This window comes from Balaenoptera ricei, chromosome 8, assembly GCF_028023285.1.
Source record: "Balaenoptera ricei isolate mBalRic1 chromosome 8, mBalRic1.hap2, whole genome shotgun sequence".
In the NCBI taxonomy this organism is placed as follows: Eukaryota; Metazoa; Chordata; class Mammalia; order Artiodactyla; family Balaenopteridae; genus Balaenoptera; species Balaenoptera ricei.
In genome coordinates, this window is record NC_082646.1 from 110,585,147 (window position 1) to 110,595,541 (window position 10,395).

Consider the following 10,395-nt stretch of genomic DNA (forward strand, 5'->3'; position numbering starts at 1 on the left):
CCGCTGCATGCTCCTAAGGACACGCGGGGACCAGTTCACCTGCTGAGCCTCAGTTTCCTCATCTGCAAAATGGGAGCAAAGGTAGCACCTTCTGCATCTCATTCCAGATAAATGACAAAACTCAAGGGGGACAGCCCAGCGTAGACTCCTGCTCGTGATGGTAGCTGTGAATGTTCATTCCTGCAGGTGAGGTGGGGGGACCATTCCTCGGAATCTGACTTGCCGAGGGGGCAGTGGCGGGGAGCGTAAAGATGCCCAGCAGCTCTTTGCCAGGATTTTCACATGTTGCACAGGTGTCGGTGCTGAGCCGGCCTTCCTGTGTGTTTGGCTCGTGTGGGTGACCCCGGCAGGGGAGCGGTGCCGAGGTCCTCTGCGGGCACAGGCTCAGGCCATACCCCTCACCTGGGCCCCGGCCGTCAGGGAGGGCTGCCCCCTGCAGGGTCCAGGAAGAGTGAATGCACTGTCCTCGCCATTTGGCTCTCACCTGGGCCTGCCCCAGGCGACCCCACCCACCAGCACTGTTGGGGAAGCAGGCGTTGGGGGGCGGGTAGGGACGGCAGCTAGTCGGGCCACCTACTGGCTGCGGACTCCAGCAAATCGCATCACCTCTCTGAGCCTCGACTTCTTAGGCAAAGGCAGGAACGCTCAAGGCCCTGGTGGTAGGTTGCGAGGATGAAGGAGATGGGGGATGGCCATACCTGGCCTGCAGCCCAAGTGCTCCTGCAGCCCACGGAGAAGCACACAGCTTCAGGAGAGAGGGAGTTTTGGGGATTTCTAAACAAAGTCGATCTCTCTCTTTCTCTTTCTCCACACATGTGCACATCTATGCACAACCAGGAACACACAAACACACAAACACACATACATACACTCATGCACACACACACACAGGCACAGGAACGTATGCACACACACGCAAGCACTCGGGAGAATTCACACACACACACACACATGCGTTAGCTTCTTTCCATCCACACAAACCATCTATCAGTTTCAAAAAAATACTGACTTTCAAACCCAGGGGATTAAAATGCATCTTTCGGCCAGTTTCTCAGAATACAATCTTACATCTGAAAACATCGATTTGGCACGGACTCTGCCATCGTCATAAGCAAATATGTGCAAGTAAAAACTGCAAGTGTTTCCTCAGGCTGCATCATTATCTGTTAAATAACAAAGTAGAATAAAATACTTTAATGTTTTGATCACACACATCCCCCGCCCCCATTGTCCCACAGCTGCCCTGCAGGGAGATGCCTCAGTCGTCCGGACGTGGGTAGTGGGAGTCCTCCTGGCCGACGTAAACCCACAGGTGTCCCGGTTTAAAGCGGCCCCCTCCGAGCCATGACGCGGGCCCCCTAGCTCCAACGTGACCCTTGTTTGAGAGAAGCAGGAAGAGTTGGGAACGTGTTCTGTTGGCCCTGGAAACAGCAGCCGGCTCTGATGCAGCCAGGGGCAGGGCACAGGAGAGTCTGAGACGGATCCCTGCACACACTGGGTCAGCTTTGACCGTGGACACTAGGCGTCCGTCGGCTGGTCCGCACCCTCCAACCAGGCGGCCTGAGCTCGGAGCCCCGCCGGGGGGCAGGGATGCTCAAAGCCTCGGCTCGCCAGGCCGGGGCTAAGCTCGGCCTCCCCGGGCCCGCAGCCTCCTCCGTCGCCGCCGCCGTCAGGGCTGGGGGGCCCCGCCTGGAGGCCTGAACTGGCTGCCGCAGAGTCCGGCCGCGCCCTGGAGCAGCCTCACCATCTCGTGGTCCTTGTGGTCCAGCACCCGAGGCAGGAACAGCGAGGACTTCTGCGTGCGGCGCGTCTTGAAGCCCCTGCGGGGCCGGCCCTTGCCGTTCACAGACACGTACCACAGTCTCTCGGCGCTGGGCTGGCGCCGGGTCCCACGCCCGCCGGGCACCGTGCGGTACAGCCGGGAGGCGTACGTGTTGTAGCCCAGCTCGTGGATGCGCTCCACGAACTCACACTCGGCGTTGTAGCTCTCCTGTGGGGCGGGCAGGGGCCAGGGTCAGCGGCACAGAGGCCAAGAGGATGTGGGCAGGGAGGGATGCCCTTAGCAGGGGTCTGTGCCAGCCCAGGGCAGGGTGGGGAAGGTGGGTCCCTGCCCTCTTGGAGGCGGGTGTCTGGAGGGACAAAGGTGCAAACTCAGAATGTAAGGAGCTTTCACCAGTGTCCCTGCGGGCGGCTGTGGGGTCTCTCCAGTCAGGGGCTAGAGGAGGGGTGGGTATATCTTATGCCAGCTCAGCTGTGGGTGGACGGGCATGCCAAGGGCCATCCCCCAAACTGCTTCCCTCCCCGTACTGTGCCAAGAGGCAGGGCTGGGGGCGCAGAAAGACTGGCCTTCCCCCCTGGGACTGACCGCGGGGCAGAAGCAGGAGACCCTCGGGGTCTGTCTCCATCTGCAGAGGGGGTAAGGGGAGCAGCTACTGAGTGCAGGTGGCCCAGCGGACTGCAGCCCCATTCTCAGGGGTCACAGGCTGTTCAGGGCCAGATCCACGCATTGGGCAGCTTGGGACCCCAAAAGACCTCAGGAAGCAAGATGTCAAGCACCGAACACCTCTTCCCAGTGACACGGGAGCCCAGAGATAAGGCTGGAGAGCTTTGGTTGAATCGGGGTGGTGGTGCCTCCCCCTTAACCCCACCCCCTCCTCTCTGCTCTCCAGACCCTCGGTGGATGCCCAGAGCTCCTTGGGTCTGAGCATGGACTCCTTTGCCCGAGACCAACTTCCAGACTTTACAGATGGGGAAACTGAGGCCCAGGGGTGGTGCCAGACCCCAGATCACAGAGGGATCTGATGCCCTTCTGGCCTGCGCCCGCCCCCTGCCCTCTGGGGTGGGGGGGCTCAGGGCAGACCTGCCCCACCCCCATGCCGGGCATGCTGCATTAACATCTTATCCTTCACCCCTTCACCCCCCGCATTGAGTTTCCGTGAAAAACTCAGCGGCTGAACCAACTCTCCTCCCAGGCCCCTCTGTCCTGGAGAAGGTACGTCCTCCAGGGCTGAGGCCCATCGCCCAGGAGGCCTGGCGGGCTTGTTCTTTGCTGGGACACTTGGGGGGCCACCAGAGGGGTACAGTCCTGTGAGCCTCAAAGGGCAAGGGGCTCAGGTCCTGTGGAAGGGGTTCTCGGGGGCAGCGCATTTGTTTGCCTCTTGTAGGGGCTCCTGGGTTGGAGGGGTCTAAGATCACCTGGAAAAAGGCATCACAGACTCACCGTGACAACAGTTCCCAACGCCAGTCCCGTCCCTGCGGTCCCACCTCAGACCCTGCTCCACACGTGCCGCCCCCAGAGTCCCCCCAGCCCTGGGCTCCTCCAGCTACAATTCTATCTGTTGCTGTCAGACGTCGCCCCCCGGGGATGCTGCTCTTCCGGCTTGGCCTCGCCAGCACCTGGAGCTGCTCCAGGAGAGCCGGCCGGGGCAGGGCGGAGGCGGGGACCAGGCGGGCGTGCACAGAGTGGCCAGATACCTTCCCCGTGGGGTGACCCCTGGAGGGGAGGGCATTTGGGAGCCGAAGCACTGCAGGCAGTGAGAGCTCAGGCAAAGGCAGGGGCAGCGGGTGGCGAGCAGCGGGGCTTGCTCTGGAGGACCACGGGCTCCAGAGCCTGGAGCGGGGACACGAGCTATGCAGTGATGGTGGGAGGCGGGAGCAGGAGGTGCTCCGGGTGGCTCCTCCATGAGCCGAGCTGAGGAATCTGGGTGATAATTTGTGGGTAATGGGGAGTTCCCAGAGGCCATCACATGAGTGGATTTTCATTGTAGGAAGATCCCTGAGCAGGTACCTAGCATAGAGTATGATGTATGGTAAGTGCCTAGGACAGTGAGGAATGCAGGAATGAATACCAGATGGATGGATGGATGGATGGATGGAAGGATAAATGGATGGATGGATGGAAGGAAGGAAGGAAGGATAGGTGGATGGATGGATGGATGTTGATAGATGGGTGGAGGGATGGATGGATGTTGATAGATGGGTGGATGGATGAATGGATGGATGGATGGAAGGATAAATGGATGGATGGATGGGTGGATGGAAGGATAAATGGATGGATGGATGGGTGGATGGATGCTGATGGATGGATGGAAGGAAGGAAGGAAGGAAGGATAGGTGGATGGATGGATGGATGGATGTTGATAGATGGGTGGAGGGATGGATGGATGTTGATAGATGGATGGATGGATGGGTGGATGGATGGATGAATGGATGGATGGGTGTTGATAGATGGGTGGAGGGATGGATGGATGGATGGATGTTGATAGATGGATGGATGGATGGGTGGAAGGAGATGGAAGGGAGGGAGGATGGACTCGAGGAGGGAGACCCTGGAAGCCAGTAGCTGGGTCCCAAGGCTGTTGTGATGGTCCAGCTGGGAGATGATGAGGGTCTGAGTTATAACAGCACTGGCCACAGGAATAAGGCAGAGGGAGGCAGAAATTGAAGAGAGAGATTCAGGAAGTATATTCGAGGACTTGGAGATGGACTGAATGTGGGGCTGAGAGAGAAGGAGGTGTCCACCAGGACTCCCAGCTGACCTTGGGCTTGAGTGAGTGGCCGGTGGGGTAACAATTACGGCAGAGGAGTAAGGGGAGTTGCTGGGTTCTGTTGGGGTGTGCTACCCTCTGCCAGGGCGGTCTCTGTCCTCTGCTGTCATGACATTTCGGGGGCATCTATAACTCAGAAGGGAGATCAGTGCTGGAATTGGGGGCTGTGAGGGTGCAAGGCCCACTGACTCACAGAGTGCATGAGCTAGCCTGGAGGGTGGGAAGCAGGGTGATGGCAAAGACCAGGGAACTCAGACAGCCAAGAGGCACGGCAGTGGGAGCAGCCCTTGCAGGCAAATTGGTGGTGGCAGGATGGGGACAGGGGGGCAGGTGGCAGGGGTGGCACCCAGGCTGCCTCACCTCCCAGGTTACCTGCAAAGCGGTGAGGCCTTCCCTGCCAGGTGCTCTGGAAAGGTCCACCCCATCCAGCTAGACCTCCTGGCTATCCCGGGTGGGCCCGAGAACCTCTTCTCCGTCTCCAAAGCCACCGCTGTCAGCTCTCAGGGACAGAAGCCACAGGCAGATTCTGCCCCACTGGGATCCCCCAGGGCATGCTTTGTTCTGTCCCCCAAAGCCCTGGGCCTGGGTCTTCCACGGAAGAGATGGCAGAGACCTGGGGTTTCCCTCCTGATTCAGCCCTACCTGCCCCACTCTGTGAACTTTCCCAGCGTGAACAAAGGCCCTCTCTGGTCCATAAGACCTGCACGAGCACTGCAGGCCAACGAGGTGTCCCCTCTCCATAAGGGATGGGAGCAACTGTGGGTGGTCTGAGACCATTTCAGGGAAGAGAAAGTCAGCTCTGCTCACTTGACACCAGGGCCGCAGGGCCGGAGGGGTCTGGAGAGCCACCGTCCACCTCAAGAAAAGTCAGACCAGACCCCGGGCTAAGGGCGTGTCCTTATAAACCACCACTGGTGCTTGCAGACTCTAGAAGTACATACAGAAAAGGCTGGGCATCCAAGGGTCCCTCCTCTCAGACACAGTTTCTGTCAAGGGGCCTCTGGGTCAGAGAAAACAAATGGGTACATTCCAACTTCTGCAGTTCCTTTAGCAAAGCCGTGAAAAATCTGTGATGAAATAATCTGCTTAAAGGAGGATTCCCCTGCAATTCTTGATCGTGCTTTGCCTGACTTCAGAGGGGCGGGGAAATGTTGGTGTGTTTCCCCTGCAAACATGACTGAATGGAGAAAGGTAACTGGTCCTCGGCTGCGTCGTCTAGGTGATGTGTGGATGGAAAACCTCTCATTGCTCAGGGAGTATCAGCCAAATTGCATGTAATGACTAGTTGGAGGTAGCAAATTTCCCAGTACATGTATTTTACTCCGTGTATTCCCCGTCCTTGGGGGAGGGACACTGCCAATGCCCACAGAGTTACAGGACACTATTTGTGGCAGAGACCCAGGCGGTGCCTAGACTGGGCTCCAAACCTGTGTGTCTGGGACCTGGGTCCTGTCTCCCTTCCTCTTGGTTCCCTTTTATGAACTCACAGTTCTTGCCTTTCCACCCTTGGGAAGACCTGGCTGTGCCGTGCCCTGCTTCCTCCTCTCCTCACTCCCAGGAGAGCTCTGGGAGAGCCCACAGAAGAGCTTTTGCCCAACGCACATCCTCGCTTCATCCCAAGACCCGCTAGAGTCCATTTATCTTGGTAGAAATTTGGGGGACAATCTCTCCCCTGCTCTCAGCTACCTTGAAGGTGACCACAGAATGGCTGGAGGAACATTTTCTAACCGGACAGCACTGGAGAACATAGGACGTGTCTGCCCCCCAGCCAAGAGCTGCCTCTAAACAGAAGCAGCCATAAGAACATTGGTCGAGGAGCCACGGGACCTGGGGTTCTGGTCCCAGCGCGGTCCTGCACGTCCCCGGACAAAGCATCCTACTGCGCATGTCCCCTTATGCCCTCTGACGTGATGTTCAAGGGAGATGGCTGCTCCATCTGTGCCCACCCTCCCCACGTGAACAATTGGACTCACCGAGGCATAGAGCCGTCCCTTCTTGTTCATGGCCAAGTACCGCCCGGAGAAGAGCCCCCTCATGGCCACAACGCCCACCTCCACCGCTGTTATCTCCAGGATACCTGGGAAGAGTCAGGAGGGCCCGTCACTCCCTCCACCTCCCACAGAGCCCAGAGGTGAGGGCTGAGCCCCTGATGGCCCTGCCCAAAGCCAAGCCCAGCTCCGGGAGGGGGAGGTGAGGGCAGCACACGCCCAAAGGGGGTGACTTTGGAAGTTCAGGGGAGGGAGAAACGCCTGGGTGGGAGGTGCAGGAGAAGAATTCAAACCTGGGAGGGAAATAATAAAACTAGTATTTCTCCATGCTGACTCTGCAGGACATGGAACCCCCTGGAGCTGCTCCGCTACTCGGTGAGCTAGTTTCATGATGGGCCAGACAAGGAAGCTGAGACTGAGGGGCTGTGTGACTTGCCCAAGACCACGCACAGGTGTTTGAACTGGGATTCAAACCCCTGCTGCCGATAGCGGTGTCTGGACTCCCTTGCTCACTGGCGGCACCGGAGTGCTAGCAGAGGCCCGGGAGACGGAGCTGGGCCCTTGGTGAGGTGAGTTGATAATGGAATCCACTGGGGTGCATTTTGGGTGCCACCCAAACCCGCTGGCAAGGTACGTGGGCGTGAGATCATTGTCTCGGGCCTGTATGCAGGTTACAGGATGTTGGCAGGAAGCTGGGTTAGACCCGGGAGCTCACAAAGGGAAGCCACCTGCGCTCACCGCTCTCCAGTGAATGTAAGAAAGGTTATTATCTCCCCCAACGCCTCCCTTTTGGACCCGAAAGCACTTTTTTCCGGGAGCCTGCAATGAAGCCCCAGGTGGGGCCATTGTCCCCCGAGAATGGCTCCGAGGAAGGGCGGCTGGGGCAACAGCCGGTGCCCTCTCCAGGGGGCGCATCTCTGGCAGTGCGTCTGGCCCCGAACACGTCAGCCATCATAGGGCCCAGACGCGGGCCGCCGGAGGCTTGTGCGGAGCGTACGGGGGTGCAGGATGCGGGCCTCTCGCGTCCCCCGGACGCAGGCTGGGCGGATTCCGCGGCGCCGGCCCGAAAACCAGAGAAGCGCGCATCTGGACGCGGGACAGGGGCGGCTGCAGGCGCGCGCCCTCCTCCCTCAGCCTATGGGCTGCCCGCCTTGGATGCCCCAAGAATTTGGATGCTCTGCGACTCCAAGGGGGAGACTGGATTTGGAGAGAAACGAGGTATCGCTACTAGGCGAGTGCAGGCGCTCCCGTAACCCCGTCCTGAGCGCAGGGACGTCCTGGCAACATTTGGCTCCCACCGCGCGGCTCCGGAGGCGTCTGCCGAAGACGCCCTCGCGGGACTGCGGCTTTCCTGGAGGAAGTAGAGTTTTCCGGCCGCCGCCCTGAATCCACCGCACCACTTCCTGCGCCCGGGGAGGGAGCAGAGCGCGGGTCGCAGCGGAGGACCCCCGAGACCCTGGCCCCACTCCCACGCTCCCCACTGAGTTCCTGCCTCGGGCCTCCTGCTCCCCACCGAGCGGATCTGCTTCGAGGCCCCCTGGCCTTGCACTCCTCCAAGGAGGGCTCAGCATGAGCCCGGGTCCCCCCTGGCCGAAGGAACCAAACCTTGGCGCCTCGCGGGACTCCGGCTCCAGCGCAGTCCGGGCGCGGGTCCTGGCTGCTTGGCGCGGTGAAAGTGTATCTGCGCCCCCAGACCCAGGCAGACGCCCCTGCGTGCTCCTAAGCCGCAGCCCGCGGCCCCCCACCCGGCGGCCGGGGCGCCCACCCGGCCTGTCCCTCTGCGGCCAAAGGTAGAGGCGGGAAGGCTGGGGATTCCGGTCTGGGGACACGATTCTCTATCCGTGCGGCCGCCTCCCCAGAGCCCCGCTCTGTCCGGGCGAGTGTCCTCCGCGCGGAGGCGGCGCGGGGCGGCCGCGAGCCGCGAGGGCGGAGGGGATGTCGGGGCGCCCCGGGGTCGGCAGGAGGAGGAGAAATCGTCGAAATAATAAAGAGGATGATAAATGCCTTGTCCAGGGCCTTTTCTCCGAAAAACTCAAAGGCCTCAAACTTGGCAGGACCTCCGAACCCAGCCGAGCAGGGAGCCCCCGGCGGCCTACCTCGCACCCCCTCGGACGAACGGGCGGGCGGGGTTGGGGGCAGGCTCGGCCAGGCCAGCCGGCCCGACAGCGGGCAGCCACTGCCCCGAGCCCTCTTCGGACGTGTCCCGCCCCCCACCCCACCCCAGCTCCACTCTCGCTCTTCTCCCGGACGCTGAGGGAGGCCAGGGGAGCCCGGCGGTCCCCCTCGGGCAGCAGGGGTGGTCTGCGTTCCTGGGCACCCTTCGCGCACCAGCCCCTCCTGGGCACCGTTCCCCCCCCCCCCCCCGGGGGATGCGCCGCGCGGCGCCGCGGGGCCGCACGCTCACTGTAGGCGCTGTTCTCTAGGCTGCCGTTGACGCGGCCGCTCGGGTGAAGCTGGAGGTGGTACTTGGTGGCGCAGTAGAGCTTGCGGCGCCGGGGCGCCCCGCCGAGGTGCTCGTAGACTCCGCCGCGGCCTCCAGCATCGCGCCGCGGCCGCCCCCCGGGGCCCGCGGCCGGCCAGCCGGGCTCCAGCAGGCCGAGCAGCAGGAACCAGATCAGGCCCATCGTGGCATCGCGCCCGCCCAGCGGCGGCGGCGGCTGCAGCAGAGCGCGGCGCCCATGGAAGGGACGGCAGCGGAGCCGGGGCGAGGCGCGCGGAGCGGGCTCCGCGGAGTGGGGGGAGGGGAGCGAAGCGGAGGGGCGGGGGCGGGGGGGAGCGAGAAAGAGCGATCCTTTAATTTTCACCCAGGATCGGGTGAAATTTCCGTTGCTGCGCAAAGAGCTGAAAGAAAAGACGGTTGGGCAACAAAAGGCCGACGTGGTCCCCAGGCGGAGGCGCGGGAGGCGCGGGAGGGGGGGGAGGCCGGGCGGGTGGGGAGCCCGGCGGGGCGCGGGGTTCGGGCCGGGCGCCGCCAGCGCACACTCGACCCCCGCGGCCAGCCGTCGAGCCGCGGCTCCGCTCCGCCGCGCGCCCCGCGCCGCCGTGCGCCCTCCCGGCTCTGAAAGGTCTCTTCCCCGCCCCTCCCCCGCCCCCTCCCTCAGACCAATTATGCCTCCGAAAATTATAGACCGAGGCCTCGAGGCGGCCGCCCCAGGCCCTGTCACCCCCTCCCGCCCCCCATCAATCCCAGGGCACAATGGGAACGCCGCCGGTGACTGATGTCCGCGAAAACAACTTGCGGGGAAGTCGCGCTGACAAACGCCCATTAAAGGCGGCGCATAATGAAGGGGGCTGAAGAGCACGGCGGAGGGGAGGGCCCTGGGCGCGGGCGCGCGTGGGGGACCCCAAGGTTCTGACTGCGCCCAGGGCTCCCCGTTGGAGCCAGGACGCTGTTCTCGGCGGCCCGAGGCTTGGCGGGACCGGTCGGGAGGTGCTGTATCCCGTCGCGCATCCCAACCGGGCAGATCGGGAAGGGTGAGGTTTGCGCTTGGAGAGTCCTGTCCCAACAGCAGGCCAGAGAGCGGGCTGGGGAGGTAGGAGGGGGACAGGAGAGCCCGAAAAAGGGGCACAGAGACAGAGAGCCCTAAAGCAAGAGAGACAGACCCAGAAAGACAGGGAGAAAGATCTCAGAGAACGGGAGAGAATATGACAGAAAGGAAAGAGAGACTGAGAAACAAGAGATGGAGACCAAGAGAGCAGGGGAGTGATGCCCAGAGAAAAACATGGGACGCCTGGTGGCCACAGAGAAGGGAGGTGGGAGGAAAGTGGCAAAGGTGGGTGGATATCCCCGCCTAGTGGGTTCCAAGTAACAGTGTAGATGCCCCTGGAGACTGCATGTGGGCCCCTCCCCTAGGGACCCC

The 10,395-nt window shown here is 61.8% G+C and overlaps 1 protein-coding gene across 1 annotated transcript; it reads right to left on the minus strand.

The window, feature by feature from the left end:
* Positions 1 to 1,669: 1,669 nt before the first annotated feature.
* Positions 1,670 to 9,159, minus strand: FGF3 (fibroblast growth factor 3). The gene is made up of 3 exons (XM_059929853.1): positions 8,940 to 9,159; positions 6,521 to 6,624; positions 1,670 to 1,990 (listed from the first exon to the last, which is right to left on the minus strand). Exons 1-3 carry the CDS (start codon positions 9,157 to 9,159, stop codon positions 1,670 to 1,672), a joined length of 645 nt encoding a protein of 214 aa, XP_059785836.1.
* Positions 9,160 to 10,395: the final 1,236 nt, after the last annotated feature.